This window comes from Megalops cyprinoides, chromosome 20 (genome assembly GCF_013368585.1).
Source record: "Megalops cyprinoides isolate fMegCyp1 chromosome 20, fMegCyp1.pri, whole genome shotgun sequence".
Taxonomy (NCBI): domain Eukaryota; kingdom Metazoa; phylum Chordata; class Actinopteri; order Elopiformes; family Megalopidae; genus Megalops; species Megalops cyprinoides.
This window is the reverse complement of record NC_050602.1, coordinates 8,310,923-8,329,255: the sequence shown is the minus strand read 5'-3', so window position 1 is coordinate 8,329,255 and position 18,333 is coordinate 8,310,923. Positions and strand designations below refer to the sequence as shown.

Below are 18,333 nucleotides of genomic sequence, written 5' to 3'. Positions count from 1 at the left end.
TTTCATGTTTCAACCACATTAGAGCCATAACAGGATACCCATGACATCCAATCAGAAGCTAGAGAAGTCTCTGCACTCAGCTGTGGACCTGGACTAAGAAAATACATGTAGGGTTCATGTTAGTTTTGGAGGAGTTCAGGTCACTTATGAAACAAGAAGAACCAATGTCTCCAAACAGCTTTGGCGGACAAGCAACACCACATCTCAGTATTCCCATGGGTAGCACTGACTCCCCACTGGGATCTACAGTTACATTTTATTGTTTAGCAGACTCTCTTATTCAGAGTCATGTATCAGATGTGTACATTTAACATTGCATTTAGATTTTTGACATCCAGCAGACGCACTGATCTGTATCAGGTGTGAGTGCATAGTGTTACATTTATATTGCTGACACCCAGCAGACACCCATACATAGCAACTCCAGAAGCCAAGTACATAGGACATCCAACAAAACGACACAAGACTTTGCAAAAACAAGGACACCACTGTCCACACATGAACAAGAGCCAGTGTCAAACACCCAATGCTGAGACCACAAATGTGCACGTGGCTCAACACACAAGAGCAACACTGTAAATACTCAACATGAGTGTATCAGTGCACCACAATACCAACACATATCCAGGTCCTTCCCCAGTGGCATCCTCCAATGTACTTCCATAGATAGTCTTTGTACAACTGAGTCTTCCTACAGCAAGGCTGGGAAATGAGGCTGCCGCTTCAGCGCAGACACAGCCAATAAATTCCCTGTTCAAATAATGAGTGGATGAGCAGCCAGTTGACAGGGTAAAGTTTAAATTACTGGCTAATTCGAGTAGAAGTTAAAATGCACTTGCAGAACTGACCAAGGGGAAATAACAAATCTTCTGATTGAAATTTCATGTTCATCTGACAATCACAGCAGAAAACTGCAGGTTAATGGCTCCTGACATGATCAGCCTTGCTGATCACACATAACCCCAATTTACCCCACATGGGAGTCATATGCCACACATGCATTCCAACAATCTAACTTACCCCATGAAATAGCATTTCTCTCAACAGGAAAATGCTTGAATATGAATTTACTCTAAGAGGTACATACACAAAAGGGGGGATGCATTGTTCAACAGGCAACAAATCCAGAATCTTACTCAGAGCTGGAACAATGGTTTTCCCAGTAACAGTACAAGCAGCAGCAAAATGGTGGCAAGGTTATCCAAACTGACCAATGGATACATGACATATTTGTTCGTTCCACAAAGCAAAAATAACGGATGGGCAACAGTTTATAGGCATATAAATCAAACAAGAATCTGGAAGCAAATTAGTGCCCTCTAGTGTTTTCCTTTCAGATCAAACACAAAGCAAATCTTTTTTCCTCAAAGCTCACGGACGTAGCTGGAATTTATACTGGAGCCTAACTGAAGCCAGTTTGGGGGGCAGGGGGGGGGAATAAGGTCAAATATGTGGCGTGAGGTACAATCCACTCCACTGGTTTACATTCATAACCACACCAAACAGGATTGCTGAAACAGAAATGCCTCAAACAAACAAACACTTTCTGTGTCACAATTACAACATTAACAGCCAGCTTAAGGTGCTGATATCAACCACGCGATATGATATTCCATTTTTCTGCCCAGGGTTTTTGGCAACTGCCATCAACCAAATCAATCCTATTAACTCCATTTGCTCACATGGTAACTCAGTCTTAAGTTAATCACACGTTACAAAACACTAGATCTTATGATTGGAAGCCTAGCACCCTATTGTCTCCATTTTGAGAGGAACCAATTTTCTAGTTTTCACTTGTTTCCTTGACTTCCTTGATCAACATAACAGAACCAGACTGTAGAATCTAATAGGACAACGGAGTGCTTTTCAGTAGTGATACAAGCCACCCAATGATGTCACAGTCCATCCTTACCTAGTGCATAGCATACAAAACAATGTTTCTGCACCATAGCTTTTAATACAGAATCCAATGTATACATGTGGTCATGGGGAAGTAAAGGATCTTCAAGAGCAGTATAATGTGGATAAATTTGCAGTAAAGAATCACATGAAACAAACATGACAGCAAATCAGGTGCATAGTCCCCAAATATACTTTATTTATAAGAATAAAACATTGTCTACAGCATGGTCAAAAATACAGATATACAATAAAGTTTTCTATATAAAAGATATACAACAATATTGTTTTACAAAGTCAACAACAAGACTCACTCTTTGGGGAACCTGCGACAATCATTGAGAAGCAATAGCATAATTCTGTCCCATATTCACTGCACAAATATGGTTTTTACAATAAAATGGTCCCAGGAAAACATGAATCTGTCCATCCATTTGAATCTATACATCACATCTGCTTGCATCCTACAGAGTTCTTCAGATAGCTTTGGAGAAACTAGATTTACTTTAATACAACTCACAACACAGCATGTGTAGGTTGCTTTACTGATGGTATTTTTGGGACAATTTTAGTTTGTAGAAGCAATATAATAGGCTGGTGTCCTCAGACACCTTCCACATAATTCCACTCTGTGCTTTTGTATATGAATGTACTGATCGTCCACAACAGAAAGGTCTAATTATACTTTCAGTTTTATATAGTTGCTCTATGACAGAAACAGGACTTCAACGGGACCTTTCAGGTAAGGGAGATGTTTCTTTCCAGAGAAAACATACAAAAAAATATCTTCATTATCTGCTTTGAGTGTACATTGACATTAACAACAACACTTACCAAATAATGAATTGGTGCATTTAAGAAAGAAAAAAAAAAACAGCAAGATAGCTTTCATAGAGTAACCACCACTGTTTTCATAATAAAATCACGAGTAACTGTCCATTATTAATTTTGCACAAATGACTTCTGTATCTCAGAGTATTTACCAAACGTTCATGAAAGATATAATACACATCATTCTGAAACTCAGTTCATCACATTCCTGCAGACATTGCGGTACCAGTAGTCTCCTATAACAGACATAGAGGGTTACGCTTGAGCAGGTCTGTTTTTTCTAGTTGATGGAACTCTAGAAGTCACATGCCTCGGCACATTGAGAATGGAACATCGAATAGCACAGTTAGCATCCCTTTATTTATGCCGAGTAAAACTTCACAGTTAAACTATAAACCTCTGCTCGCATCCATGCCCACACTCAGATAACATATGAACTAAATGAGGGCTTCTGTTGGACTGGTTTCGACCACAGATATTTCTGGTTCATGGCATCAATTAATCAGTGCAAATTAGTCGTATTAGTTTCAAGATCAAACAACAGGAAAAGTGTAACACAGTACTCTTTCTTGCATGTATTTAAAGCACAGGTGCAATAAGTTCCTTTTCCCCATCATTGTCAAAGCAAATTTAATTTTTGGCTGAGACTGGAGAGAGCAGCCCTGGAGATGACAGTATCCCCCTGACTGACGGTTACACCAGGAGCTGCTCAAAGTTCACCACTGGAGGCACTAGAGAGCAAAAAGTGCCAGAAGAGGAGCCGCAGCCCATGCAAATAGTGCCCGTTTGGCTTTTGTTGCTCCCCCTGAACACACAATGCAATCATATTTAGAAGTCAAAAGATAATTTGGTTGCATATTACACATTTATATTAAAAACAACCGACCACGTTTTACTGTAGGTTTGGATTATGGGTTAAGTGAAGCATTTGATATTATTTGTAAACTTCTTGTTTCAAAGGAGCTGTTTGAAAATCATTTGGAGACAATCCCACAGGATTACAAAAGCTTTTCCAGCAAATACATCCTATTGCAGTTTTCTGTGTCTGACGTCATGTCTGACAAAACAGCAAATTAACAGCATTTATTAAATAAATTATTCATCAAAGCAGCTTGTTAAGAGAGACTAGAGCTGAAATGGAGATACCATTCCCAGTCTCAGACAAAAAAAGGTTAATTAACACAGGGAACTACGACTGTGCTTGCCAGAAGGGATTCTTTAAGCAGTGCAAAAAATGCCCTAGCCCTGCCATGCCTAAAATAACAACAGAACTGTCCTTGTCATAATTAGATTAGTTCTACCAGTGATGGAAATTCCTATCTGGAGCCACAAAGGCTGAAACATCAACTTCAACAACCAAAACAGGAGTGCTCGCCATGAAAAATGATGACACATAATTACACCGCAGGCTTCTGGGACCCACCATCATATTGTACGTTCCAATTATATTTTTTAAAAAATATGTGATTCAAGCAGTTTCTGCATGGACGGAGTTATTTATTCTTTCTTTTGGGCTCCAAACGGGATGTAAACCTTGGGCTCCCTTTTTTCCCCTACCAGTGTTTAGGGCCGAGACAGAGACTGCAGTGCCGCGAGAGCTTGACCGGTGAGGTAGGCCAGCAGGAAAACTTGGACAAAACACTGACCGTGTCGCACTGCTTTCAGCTGGCGCCCGCGTCCGGGGCGATCCAGGGAGGGCGGACGACTGGCCCAAACTCTGACCCTGCTGTTTACTGGCTACACAAAAACTCCAATCGATAGGCTCGGCTGCCAAATACTAAAACTCACAGAATAGATGAGGATTTACACATTTCAAGTATTAACAGCAATTTTTAAAAGAAAAACCTTTTTTTAAAACTGACCACAGTCCCAAAGACCATGGTCAATATAGAATGGGAAAATATTTATATATAGTATATATTACACTGTTTTACTGCATTGACAAGATATCTTAAAACATGGTGATTTGCACCTCATTTTTTCTTCCTGTCCTGGGTGCAGCGAGGACAATACCTGAAAGCAAGAGATAAGAACAAGAATGTAGCATTGGGGTGTGGGTCTAATGTACAAGGCAATATGGAAGTCTAAATCCACCTGTATGAACACCACTTACCATTTCCCTTTGGGCTTCGTAGTAAGGTCAACACAAGCAAAGTGAAACCACTCTATTGGACACTGTAAAAGATAAAAGATGCAGGAAAAGTTTTTAATCTATGGAACGTTTTCCGGATGTGAAAATACAGATATTTTTTAAATTCCAACAAGTAAAGACACATGAACAGCAACATATGCCAGATATATCAAGTACAAATCTGTATGAATTAGGCATGGATACACTGTATGCATATCCTGTGCAAATGAGATCCCAAACAACTAGCTATATTGGCAGTGCAAAATGAAGTAATAAACCAACTGCTTACATCAGGGTTGTCACAACCAATCATCTCCCCGTAGGACACCTGGTGGCAGAGGCAGTACGTGGGCTCGTTGGGGTCAACCGGCATGTCCAGCACATCGGACGGGTGGACGGCTAAAATAGAGTCGCTAAAATCGGGGCTGAGGGTTAGGTGGGGAGAGACAAAGGTTAAGGTGCAGGATGGCTCCCACATATTAAAACACTTTTTAATGACACCTACTGTATATGAGATAAAAGTAAGTAATACTGTACTTGGTTCCCTGACAAACAGCTAACAGGTGTGCATCACTCCATAGGCAACTGTCTCTTTACTTTTTTTAAAACTTTGACTGGTAAAGTACAGTGTCCAGGTTTCTCACGTATGTTGAAACAAGACCAAGCATATTCCCAGAAATACACACATTAAATATATAAAACATACATCAAACCAACAACAGATAAAAAGCATACTTCTCTCTACAAGGTACTGTAAATGTTTTTCAAAGGGTAAAAACTAATGTATTAAATCATATATATGTTTTGTTTCCAAAGTCCAAATATGGGTAAATGGATCCTCTCAGTTGGGCTTCATATACACTGTCTTCACATGGATGGAGTCTCCTTACCTATTCTTCATTTTTTTCTTCCTGGGTGAGTCTTCATCCGATCCTTTCTTGCCTCTACCACGAGAGCCTCTCTTGTCCTTGAGATTTCTGGTCTCTGTGGAAATGAAAACACAATTCAGTCAGCAATTCACCATAACTGCTGTGATGCTCTGTCCTTAAAGTTAAAAAGTGAGAGACAAAGACCCTTGACTGAAACATCACTCTTTGTCAATATAACTCTACTTAAACCATATTCATCGGAGACAGTTACATAATTAACTTTGTCCTGAAAATGTGTGCTACGGGACTAATTCTCTGAGGATTTATGGACATCTTACTCTTCAATGCTCTTCCGTCAGGACTCTCATAGCCGCTCACTTCCAGTTTCTCCTTCAGCTCATTCTCGAAGCGGGCCAGGTCAGCATCCAGCCTGCGGATGTGTTTATCCACCTGGGAACAAACACCATTCAGTCTGACTGCCTGAGCATCCAAGAGAAACATACACACTCAACTCACATTCAATTTTGTCATTTAACTGATAAAGGCTTGACCTGAGGTGTGTTTTTTTTTTTTTTACATCAAAGCCAAAGTCAATGTCAAAAAAGGGAGCTTACTCTAAAAAACACTATGACATGCATTGTAAAACCATTCGCGTACTCATACATTTCAGTAAAGTACAATCCCCCCTTGTGTGGGAAGAGGAGCATCACTGAAATGAACTTAATACACACACACACACACACACGTAAGCACTGACCATTTCATATGTCTGCATGGCCAGCTGCACTTTGTCATCACTGTACTCCTTGCATTTGCTGTAGGCATTTTGGATCTTCTGCAGGTGCTCCACTCTTTGCTCTGAAGCCAGGTTCTTCACATTGGCGATGTATTCTGCAGCCAGTTTATCGATCTCCCCCTTCTTTTCTATAGGAATACATACATGAATACAGCTAAAACATGCAAGTCTGACAGGGGATGTGGCAGCATTAAGCAATTAGTTCTGAGAATCCTCCTCACTCAAGGTTCAAGAGCTTACAAAACTGTGATTATGCCACTACCTAAGTGCAAAGCCTTCCTGTCTAGGCTTTTTAATAGTTGTCAGAGTCCCTAAATGCGTATGATAACCAAATGGCAACACACACACACACACACACACACACACACACACGCACACACACACACACAAAGCCATACAGACTATCAAGCATTATAAAGCATCAGGTGGCCACATCAACATCACATAGTGCTTTATGGAGATGCACAGTAGATTAAGTTTTATCAAACATTCTGTTCTATGCTAAAAAGTACAAAGTGTTGAGATTTTATCTTCCTCCTACCTTCAGTTCTACTGTCCAACTCCCGCATGAGAGTGAAGTTTCTCTGTAGCTCACAGGGTAGGTTTTCAATACCTGAAACAAATAGTTATAATTGCCTGAACAATTTTCAAAAAAAATTAATGAAATAATGTGCACACCACAGTATGCACTGGCTTTCCAGGTAACACGGGTTAGAAGCAGATGTTTAGGTCGCGAGATACCTGCCGAACCATCTTAACTGCATTAACACTTAACACACAGCTTGTGGGGGCTGTATGCAGGGGGCCTTGTTACTAGGCACTGTCTTTCTTACCAGACATTTAATCACCAAACATATACTATATAATACATTCTTTTAAATGTGTTAGTGATGAACCCACTACAAATTGACTGAAAAGCAGCTGCCGAGCCGTCTGCATTTCCATTATGAAACAATGACATGGCATGATATTTCTGCATATTTTGGATTATGTGTTCTGTGTGTCGTAGTGTACTCGCCTGTCTTTGCCTACTAAGCTTGCATAAGTTAACTTGTGGTAGGGCTTGAATAGTGTTATGCTCACACTCACTAGTCTGGGAATGTTATTAGCCTGGTCTGACACTGGTGTTGCTCGTTTAAATGGAACGGATACACTTCAATTGTGCTGGAAGTCGCTCTGGATAAGACCTGCTAAATGCTTGTAATGTAATGTAAGCACCACCTCACTGAAATCCTTGATTAGCCTGGTCTGACACTGGTGTTGCTCGTTTAAATGGAATGGATACACTTCAATTGTGCTGGAAGTCGCTCTGGGTAAGAGCATGCGCTAAATGCATGTAATATAATGCACATTCTATACGAGCAGGCTTACACCACACAACACACATCCAGTTACTGAGCCTTTTACGGACACGGAGCAAACGCATCCGAGCATTTAGTGACGTGAGTGCGACAGAGCGGGACCGTGACACGAGCGCCACTCAGCGCGCGTGTGGCTGTGACGCACTTTAAAAATCAAACGTCCCGCTCCGGAGAGCTAAACTGGCCACTTCTACCCCCCGAAACCGAAATGGCACGTTTCGGAAAAGGTCTTCCGAACACTGTCACGATAAAAGCCGAGCTTCGTGACAGCGACACGTGTGTTCGTTGTATGAAAACGTGATAATATCCCAATTTTAACCTCTGCGGGCTTCGGAAAACAACTTAATAAGCGACTTCCGCCGCGAAGGACAGGACTTCCTGTTTATGCCTGGCCAGCGCTAAAATTTCTCCACTATCGCGGTAACCCTTCTCACATAATTAGCTAGCCGACTAAATCAAGACATTTTACGTTTTGTCCAGTTTATTCTACAATGGGCTCTCCATAAAATGTACATTTGGTTTGAAAATTTCGGCATCGTTAAGTAACACGTAACGCCAGCTAGCTACATAGGTTGTTTGCACGCCAAACCGTAAGATCCAGAAAGATAGCTACTTGGCTAGCTATTTCCATTCCTCATGCGTTGGCTCAGACACTTGTACTTCTAAATGAACGTCCTAGATAGCACATATCAGTTGTTTCATTGTGTAATCGTATACGTATTAGTTATGTACTTACTGTCCAAGTAATGTTCCAAATATATAGCCGTCGCCATCTTTACTTTTCTGGATAAACATATATTTTTTAATCCAGCCCGCGTGAACTCGAAGCGTAGTACTCAGTTAATTATTCATGACTTCCTCTCCTGTCATTGGTTCAGAAGGAGCTGAATAGGAACTGAAATATGATTGGACAGAAGAGCGACACGCCCACCACGTATTGACCTTGTTTCGGGTTAGCTAGCCAACGTTATGCACAGCGTAGTAATGTGATGCAGGTTTCAAGTAAGTCTGTATAACGTGTTAACATTATAATGTCAGTTGTAACATCTTTTCACTTTTGAATGTAGTTGCCTTGTTCGCTTAGTAAAATATTTTTTTTAATTCACATGAATCGCGGGGATGCTAGACAGCTAACTAGCTAGCCGTTATCACTCTGCAAAGTAGCTAGCTAGCTATACTGTTTCTTGCAGCTCAAAACAGCGAGCAAAAAACAGTGGGTAAACTTTTAACCTAATCGGTTGACAGTTTCCCCAGCAGCAAATAATACCACCTTTTCTCATTTTGCTTCAGCACAACAACAGCTTCTAGTCTGAACACTTGTCCTAAGTGTCCATAACTGTGAATCAACACTGACAAGAGTGCAAAGGTAAGCAGTAGCCAAAGGTTTGTCTGCCATGCAGTGGAGCTAAAAATCAGCACCTGGACGTTAACACTCTATTTTGCAACATAAGACGTTTTAAAGTGTTATACTTTTGGTCTTTGCCCTGGTTTAAGGGTCGTCCGTGGCATAAAATAACCAGGTGTGAAAAGCGATGAAGTCAGAGAAGCAAGCTAGACTATTACAAACAGTCATAGTGAATAATTTGATAGACGGGTTAGACAGCTGCCAAGACATGCATTTTTTTTAATTCGAGTAGCAAATTAAATAAGCCTAGTTACTTTAGTATTAATTGGCAGAAACTCATGGAGAGTAGCTCATGGAGCTACTGTCATCCTACAAAACACAAAATGGAAGTGGCTGTATTTAGCACTAGAACCATGTTCTAGTGTATGTAAAAACTGGAAGAGATGACTTTGTGATGCTAATGTTGTATCATTTATTTTGTCCTCTTTTGTGTTTGGCCATTTGCAGTTGTTTCCCACCATGGCAGCAGTCTTTCCCAGACTTAGCAGACAGGGTCTGAAAGCAACAGTCAGGTGGCTGCGGTCACACCGAGCTTCGCCTCCAGCTGTCTGTGGAGTCGGGTGCTCACTGACGTCGAGCGCCTTGCCGGGCCTCGTGGCGCACAAACAGATTCGGCGTGTCCACGGTAAAAGAGATGAGGCCGATCCGGCCGGTGGCGCGGCGTCACGCAGGCTTCCCTTCTCCACCGTCTCCCAGCAGGACCTGGACTTCTTCAACCGGCTGTTACCGGGCAGGACCATCACAGACCCGGATTTGCTGGAGTCCAGCAATGTGGACTGGCTGAAGTCAGTGCGAGGTGAGCTGTCAGCCTGAAGAGTATTCGTAAACTCTGAACGATCTGAAGCAGAAAGAGACCTATTCACGGGCATCATATGAAAGCAAAGGACAGCGTTGATATGCTGATCTTATTTATCACCTGGAATAGTAAACACTCATTATTAGACTGATCCAACTGCAATTTCCTCTCACCATGGACTTTAACTCATCCATGGTGTTTGAACCTGCCATTTCCCAGGGTCCAGTGAGGTGTTGCTGAGACCAGAGAGCACGGAGGAGGTCTCCCAGATTCTCAGGTACATTTCTTGCTTCAATTTACCCTTAAGCATAAAGACAGCGACCACACTCCGGTAAATGGGCCAGCCATCTCCAGGCCAGCCTTTCAAAGGGTCCTCATCTCCTCCTGCTGTTGTTCCTGAAGGTACTGCAATGAGCGGCGGCTGGCAGTGAACCCCCAGGGCGGGAACACGGGGCTGGTGGGTGGCAGCGTGCCCGTTTTCGACGAGATCATCCTCTCCACAGCCCTCATGAACCGGGTCCTGAGCTTCGACCACGTGTCTGGTCAGTTCCCTGTTCTTTTGCGGATATTTACACTCTGTGGTCTGTGTTGGATGGCTTGGGCATTGGTGTGGAGGTGCACTTTTGGCTCAGGATCTGTAATGACTGAATGTACACTGTTCATGTAATCCCTACTACTTGCCCCTGATTTCCTTTAGTGTATATCTATGGTAATGTGTTATCTATGGTAATACATAAACTATACGCTACTGTACATAAGCCCTCCCGGGACAAGTCTGTCTGAGCCACTAAATATTGTAATGAAAAGGCCAATGTGATGAAGCAGCTTGATCCAGCGTGTATAGTGAAGTGTTACGTGCCGCTTTCCAGGAATCCTCACATGTCAGGCGGGCTGCGTGCTGGAGAACCTCTCCAGCTACCTGGAGGAGCGCGACTACATCATGCCCCTGGACCTGGGGGCCAAGGGCAGCTGCCACATCGGGGGCAACGTGGCCACCAACGCGGGCGGCCTGAGGCTGCTGCGGTACGGGTCCCTGCGCGGCACCGTGCTTGGGCTGGAGGTGGTAAGTGACAACAGGCCAGCGGGGGACAACCAGGCTGCCGCAGCCGGCGAGAGACGTGTAGCAGCACAAGCCGCTGTGAATTTCAGAGCATTGCAGTTTTTCCAAGAGCGGAAAGCCCTGAAATGTGCCAGAGATTAACATGCATTTATCTGGTTGTTGATGCATTGACAGTTGTTTAACTGGACAAGCATCGTGACAGAACCACTTTGTACATTTGCCGCCTGGCACTTCAGTTAAGGACTGATTCATGAAGACTAGCTGCACTTACCTGTCGTCCCTGGGGCTAAGTGATTCAAATGTATGTGCGCACTTGCCGCCTTCAGTGAGTGTGGTTCTGTCGGCAGTCCTTATACACCTGTTGTGTTTCTACAGGAATATTAATATTGCCAACAGCAGCCTCCTTATTGTGAGGAAAAAATTCTGAGTGCAGAGCTTTTCCATGAGTTGGCCTCAGATTCATTACAATTGTTATTGTCTACACAGCTGTTTTTAACTTTGAAGTAATAAAAAAAACAGTTCATTCGTATTTCTTTAATGGAAGGGTTTTTAAGAATTTGTCATACCTCTACCAATGCTGACATTTGCAGGTGCTGGCTGATGGGAAGATTTTAAACTGCCTGGCGACTCTCAGGAAGGATAATACAGGCTACGACCTGAAGCAGCTGTTCATTGGCTCTGAGGGGACGCTGGGGGTCATCACGGCAGTGTCTATTCTGTGCCCCCGCAAACCGAGGGCAGTCAACGTGGCTTTTCTGGGTAGGCAACATTCTTCCAGTCCAGTATCGCAGGCATCACGTCACAAGTGCCCAGTGGGCATCTCTTTATTTTATGCCCCTAAGGTGGATGATGTCATTCATTTTGCCTACAAATGTCATCTGCAATATTCCCAAGGATCAGTCATTTTGCTTTTTTTTGCCCTTTATTGTATAATCTGATAATTTACTGCCCATGAGTGACTTCCTCCTTTTCAGGGAGACAGTGTGATTTGCTGGTAGTCAGCAGCCTTTGGCCATGAAACTGGTACATGAGTAGTATTTCCCTCTTTCCTTCAGGGTGCTCTACTTTCCAGCAGCTGCTGGAGACGTTTCAGCGCTGCAGGGGCATGCTGGGAGAAATCCTCTCGGCTTTCGAGTTCTTAGACAGTGCCTGTATGAGGCTTCTGGAGAAGCACCTCAAACTGGTCAATCCCATAACAGGTAAACAGAATCAGAAATGAGATTCCCACTTTCAGACAGGTGATCTCTAAGGTGCTAACATGCAGAACTTGCAGTGGACACCACACATATTTTAATTACAGTAGTTTGGATAGAGATACTGTAATTGAGTGTCCAGGCGACACTTATGGACCATATTAAAAGTGCTTATTTAGAGTTCTTAACATTTCCATCTACTGGACTCATTGCATATAGTGTCTGTTTAAATCAAATGAAGCCTTGCTGTTGTTCTAGTGGGGTAAATCTGTATGAAAGTATAGATTTTTGCATTCAAGGTTCTAAAAGTACTTTACAGTGAAAGAAACCCTCAACTACCACTAATGTGTTGCAGCCAAGTAGCACCTGACTACACAACAGCTGAGGTGGAGAGAGAGAGGGAATTATTTAGCTGGATAAGGTCTGCTGACAGTTATGTGGCGAAATTCCCTCATTTCCTGAATGCCGTGCCACTTCCTCTTGCAGAGAGTCCATTCTACATCGTCATAGAGACAGCAGGTTCCAATGCTGCCCATGACGAGGAGAAGCTCCACAGCTTCCTGGAGGAGGTCATGGAGTCATCACTAGTGACTGATGGGACAGTTGCAACTGAAGAAGCAAAGATTAAGGTTCCTGTCACTGTACAGTGTACCTCATGTACATGTGTAGATTATAACACAATGTTTTATGTTAATCTAAGTGGCACTCCCAAAAACAGGCTGTGTAAAGGAGAAAAAAATCATAATAAAAAGAAGAGTTTCTTCAGTGTCCAAAGATAAGGAACATGGAAAAACCTGGAAAAGTAGGAGAGCAGGTCCAGGCTTGGATGTGGTTTCTTGTTCTTATGCAGGCGCTGTGGGCATTGAGAGAGCGCGTCACGGAGGCCCTGACACACGACGGCTACACCTACAAGTATGACATCTCCCTGCCTGTGGAGAAGATCTACCAGCTGGTGACCGATATGCGCGAGCACCTTGGAGACAGGGCCAAAAACGTGGTGGGCTACGGACACGTAGGTAAGACAGTGCTGTTTGTGGTCAGGACATATAGCGGGAGACTTATTTATATATTTGTTATTTATATTTTGCATTTTTCTCTCTTTGTTTCACCCAACTTATTAGTCAGCAGTTATGCATTGCAGCTCATCACTATCACGATAACCCTCAAATCTACAGAGAGAGAACAGGACAAAGCACATGCAATCCTCTGATGCACACGCGTGCTTACAGTGACTATTTATCACACTACAAGTCCCACAGTGCACCAGGATGCAAACACCAGTAGGAGACTGTAGTTCACAGGAGAGTGTAACTTGTAGACACCTATGTGATTGCCAGAGTGACGAGGAGTCCCTGGCACTCGTGCCCCCCTAAATCATTGTTGGCTGTGTTATTTGCCGGCAATGACTGGGAGCCCATATGGCAGAACACATTGGCTCCTGGTCATTGTTGGCTGATGACACGGCCGGTTTCAAACCTTAGCCCTAAGTTCGAAGGTGCATATTAGAGATTATGTGCAGCCCTAATATTCCTTTCTCCTTCGACTAGACTCCTAAATTAAACTTCACTCCAGCAAACCGTATTGAGAGTGCCATACCTTGGCACCATGTCTATAACAGCAGCAGCAGACCTCCATGACTGGTACACTTCCGTTCCCAGGTGACGGGAACCTGCACCTGAACATCACCTCCCCTGCCAAAGACCCCGCCCTGCTGGCGGCCATCGAGCCGTACGTGTACGAGTGGACGGCGGCGTGCCGGGGCAGCATCAGCGCCGAGCACGGGCTGGGCCTGAAGAAGAAGAACTACATCCACTTCAGCAAAGCCCCGGAGGCCGTGGCCCTCATGGGCGACATCAAGAGCATGCTGGACCCCCGCGGCATCCTCAACCCCTACAAGACGCTCCCGGACAGCCTTCACTGAGGAGGGGGCAGGCCCAGCTGTGTCCTGCAACCAATATTCACAGACTGGTTTTCGCGGCATGCACTGCATCGGCCACGGCGGGGGACTTTTGGGATGGAAGGTCGTAGTTTTGAATCCCAGAAGGGAGGCATTTGCACATAAAAACACCTTGCAAGACAGGTGAACTTCCTGAAGGACCCTGTGTAGCCAGTGATGAAGTGAGGCTTTACAAACCCCTGTGGTGGGTGGTGCTACCATGTGCTGTGAAGCAGTGACTTGTATCAGCCGCTGAAAGACTTAGCTGTCCATAGCAAAGCACTCCAATTAGTTCAGATTAGTAAGGCATTGATTGCACAAGCTTTTGGGGGGTTTATAAAGGCAAATCCCTGAATCAGTTGTTCTTGGGGATATTCGTTTGCCATTTACTCCAATTACAATTAAGATGATTAAATTCAATACAGTAACCGTATATTCAATAACGTACGGTTACAGCATAATTCAACAATGTAACTATAAGCACTGTAAAATAGACAGGGCTTTGCTGAGCAAAAGAAGTAACAATACAGTGTTCACACTAGCTCTGGACACCTGAGGCATCGGAACAGATGGCAGTGTCCAGCTGAGTGTCCGTACGCTGTTCCTGTCACACTGTTCCACTCATTCGCTGCCACAGGAACACTGTGAGAACATGAAGTGCCCGCTCTGTGGGACGTCTCCAACGCTGCTGTCGACAATCTACAGAACGCAGACCGAAACCCTCGAAACCCTCCTAGTATCTTTACATGTGACCTTTGCAAAGAAATGATACCGTTTTCTGTCGGTAAAGATGCTGTGAACATGTCTTTATTGCATGTAAAAAAACAGTAAGCAACAGAGTACTTAAACAGATGTGCCTCTTTAAAATGGACAACTATATTCTTACAGTGCTGTTTCGGCCGCTGTAGAAGTATTATTTTCGCAATTACTTGTGTTATGTTTTCAGAGGAACACACAGAAATTCATGTTGGACATACTGGACTTTGCATTGGTGGGCTTTTCAGTGCACCTGGGCTAGTTTAATAAAACTGCAAAGAACACTGTTTTTCGCTCTCCTTAAAACGTATGCTCTTTTCAAACCAACCGTAGTTGACATTTAATGTGCCATTAGCTATCATGGTTGGTAAGTGTTGCATTCTCTACTGTATATGCTACAGTCAAGTATGTCAGCATCCTCAAGACACAGCAAAAGTCATTTTTTGTAGGCAATTACTGTTCAAGATCTGAAAGGTATACAGCTCCTTTCCTAGGAATAAAAAGGTCATTTCTCCAAACAATGCCCCTTGTGGTGCAAACTAGGATTACAGAGAATCAGATCCCCAGAATCCTACACATGGGCTGTCAACATTTGATTGGCTGTCTGTTACTCACCAGGACAGAGGAGCTTGAGAGTCACAGGTACCACTTGTGGATCAGGGATTCCACAGAGGGGGACACGGGACAGTTAACTGTGAACCCAAACCTGAACGACCCCACAAACCACCGGAACTGCCTATGACATCACTCCACATCATCCTCTTTCCGGGAGGGTTTAGGCCTTTGCAGGGAGGGACATATTGTAAACTGTCCCATACATCCCTTTACAATCCCTGCTGTGGAGTAGGAAGTGCCAGATTTTGTATTCCCACAGGGTGAGCGCCTCAGTTCCCTTACTGATTGGATTATTTAAGTGGTTGGTAGCAGGCTTGCAGCAGCAGAGCAGACTGTTACATTACCACTGTGTGCAAGTATGCAGTCCTAAGGGAAGTGAGTAGTTTCAGAAAATGTCAGAAAATGAAACCAAATGTAACTGCTCTTGGAAGTAGAGCAAATGTCCGATCGGCAAGGGTGGTGGGCACCTCACCTGTAGGAATCAATGTCCACGGAGGACATGTAGTTACTGTGCAAGCATAAATAATTTAAAAAAAACATTAAGCAAAACAGCTTTTTGTTCACATAAGTGGTAGGCTTTCTGCAGTATATAGGGAGTACTCAGTTACACACAATTTATTAAATATTAGCTATTTAGCATTATGAATGACCTCTATTGTAACTCTGGAGTCCTTGACATGACAATTCTATTATAAAAAAATGTCTTTAGTGTTTGTATCCTTCAGTGTTTTTTCAGAGTAACTAAAATTCTAATGCATTCACAGTTTAGAGTTCACTATGCCAAGCTTAGAACCGCCTTTTCCTACAGCCTTTTAGCATCTTGCGTATCTGTGATGATGTTCGGTCTGAAAATTTCTTTGTAAGAAAAATGTGATTCATTTTGTTGGTATGATTCCTGATCCTTCCCCGAGGATGTACAAAAGAATCCCATGGCCTTGATGATGCAAAGCTATTGTCACCATAGCAGGGTTCAACATAGTTCTAATGGTAGCCAGTTTTCTGAGGGCAAGTAAAACCAATCACTGATTTGCTCCATTGGGCACGTAACTGTTCAGAGCAAATGGAGCTTTTCAGTTTGCACAACTGTTCACCATTCAGCAAGCACATCAGCAAATGTGTGTTTTTGTGTTTAAAAAAAAGGAATGAGGCAGATCATGAGTCCTCTGACCAGTATCACCTCAGATTTTGAGCAATAACTAGCCACCTGTGATAATGACAGCAGACTAAACCAACTAAAAACTGTAATGCTGAAACCTGCATGGTTTTAGTTCTTGCTTGTCTTGGCTCTGTAAGTTTGTATCTCAGTTTCTGATGGCATAACTCACACGATTTTAAAAAAGCAAAAAACAAAGAAAACAGCCATTACATATGTACTGAAATGGCCAACTCACACCAGATAAATTCTGTGAATCCACAGAGAGCATGACTGCATTTAAAGAAACCGACAGGTTCACATTTTAAATATGAAGCACACGATTTGTCATTTTCAGGAAGAAACGCTGCGAGTGTCAGTCGACACACTTAGGCTGCGAGAGAGCTGCACCGCCTCCCTCGCCCTGCCCCTAAAAGCAGGTGAGCGGAAACCGCGTCTGAGAATGGCCGCGGGGAGCTGGGAGCGGAACCGCAAAAGGCTCCGCGCGTCACTACAGATGGAAGCGAGGAGACCGCCGGGAGACTGGGCCACGCCCAGGTCCCCGCTTCTGCATGGCACAAAATGTCCGCCCCGAAAACTGAGAGGCTCAGCGGCCGTCTCTGACGGCGCCACCCGGCGGTCGGCTGTAGCAATAAGCGGCCACTCCTACTAAGAAGCATAGACTGGGGTGAGCAGGGTTTGCCCCTGTTCGGGAGGGGGGGGAGACGCTCGGGACGAGATGGCCTCATGCTTCTAGTTGCATACACAGCTTTAAGAAACACAGTGATGGACAGTGGGGATATACGCTCGTACAGAGTGAGAAGACGTGATCGAGACCTATGGCACTTTTTTTTTTTTGTTTGTTTCGTTTCGTTTGTGCAGGTAGGCAGGACTGTAACGTTTCACAGCACAAATGTCAGCTGGCTGTAGCTCTGCTCCAAAACGATGCTCTTTCGGCAGTGTGGAAATCGGATGACGAAGCGTCTCGGTAAACTCTAACGATGGGAAAAGGAGGCGATGCTGAAAGGCACCCTGCTTTTGAAGCCCAGTAGTAATGGCTCTCACCTCACCTGCCCCGCCCCATCAGTCAGGAAGCCCTGCGCGAGCCTGAATCATTACAGAGGCTGGGGATATTGCACCGTGAGAAATGACTATGTCCAGGCCCCCACAATCTGGGACAGGGAAGCAGTTAATGTAGCAGGCAGAGTCGCCCCCTTTTTTCTGTGGTCTATGGGGGGGGGGGGAAGCTGAGCTGCAGAGTACTTCAACACAAACATCTACAGCTGTCCTCCCTCGCGCTATGGAGGGAAAACTCGCTCTGTTGATTAAATGCACATGCACCACGTTGTAAAGGAACAAACCCGAGGTTATGTGACCGGCAAAAAAAAAAAACTGCAAAAAAGAAACATGAAAAACAAACAAAAAAGCCCCGACTATGACGAGAAGGAAGGAAATTGCCCTTTTTTGTTGTTTTTCTTCTTCAAAAGCGCTTAGTGTTTTGTATGCGTGCCAGTTTGTGGGAGCAGTAGGAACCCACCCACCCCCCCCCGAAA

The 18,333-nt window shown here is 43.8% G+C and overlaps 2 protein-coding genes across 4 annotated transcripts; one reads left to right on the top strand and one right to left on the bottom strand.

The window, feature by feature from the left end:
• Nucleotides 1-2,224: 2,224 nt before the first annotated feature.
• On the bottom strand, nt 2,225-8,741 carry LOC118795662 (inhibitor of growth protein 5-like). 2 transcript variants are annotated; one of them, XM_036554305.1, is made up of 8 exons: nt 8,624-8,741; nt 7,068-7,139; nt 6,488-6,654; nt 6,069-6,180; nt 5,752-5,845; nt 5,151-5,286; nt 4,844-4,905; nt 2,225-4,743 (listed from the first exon to the last, which is right to left on the bottom strand). In XM_036554305.1, exons 1-8 carry the CDS (start codon nt 8,658-8,660, stop codon nt 4,704-4,706), a joined length of 720 nt encoding a protein of 239 aa, XP_036410198.1. In that variant the 5' UTR covers nt 8,661-8,741; the 3' UTR covers nt 2,225-4,703. The 2 variants fall into 2 exon arrangements, with proteins under 2 accessions (XP_036410198.1, XP_036410199.1); XM_036554306.1 differs by having other exon boundaries at nt 5,151-5,274.
• A 433-nt stretch (nt 8,742-9,174) lies between these two features.
• On the top strand, nt 9,175-18,319 carry d2hgdh (D-2-hydroxyglutarate dehydrogenase). 2 transcript variants are annotated; one of them, XM_036554301.1, is made up of 10 exons: nt 9,175-9,253; nt 9,740-10,088; nt 10,308-10,365; nt 10,491-10,630; nt 10,958-11,151; nt 11,739-11,907; nt 12,204-12,347; nt 12,828-12,970; nt 13,192-13,357; nt 14,000-18,319. In XM_036554301.1, exons 2-10 carry the CDS (start codon nt 9,752-9,754, stop codon nt 14,260-14,262), a joined length of 1,614 nt encoding a protein of 537 aa, XP_036410194.1. In that variant the 5' UTR covers nt 9,175-9,253; nt 9,740-9,751; the 3' UTR covers nt 14,263-18,319. The 2 variants fall into 2 exon arrangements, with proteins under 2 accessions (XP_036410194.1, XP_036410195.1); XM_036554302.1 differs by having other exon boundaries at nt 9,241-9,253; nt 9,992-10,088.
• Nucleotides 18,320-18,333: the final 14 nt, after the last annotated feature.

Coding starts and splice junctions, on each gene's coding strand:
- LOC118795662 (XM_036554305.1), bottom strand. CDS start 8,660: ATGGCGACGGCTATATATTTGGAACATTACTTGGACA. Junction 6,181..6,487: donor CCATGCAGACATATGAAATG/GTCAGTGCTTAC, acceptor GTTTGTTCCCAG/GTGGATAAACACATCCGCAG. Junction 4,744..4,843: donor ACGAAGCCCAAAGGGAAATG/GTAAGTGGTGTT, acceptor TCTTGCTTTCAG/GTATTGTCCTCGCTGCACCC.
- d2hgdh (XM_036554301.1), top strand. CDS start 9,752: ATGGCAGCAGTCTTTCCCAGACTTAGCAGACAGGGTCTGAAAGCAACA. Junction 10,366..10,490: donor GAGGTCTCCCAGATTCTCAG/GTACATTTCTTG, acceptor TTGTTCCTGAAG/GTACTGCAATGAGCGGCGGC. Junction 12,348..12,827: donor ACTGGTCAATCCCATAACAG/GTAAACAGAATC, acceptor TTCCTCTTGCAG/AGAGTCCATTCTACATCGTC.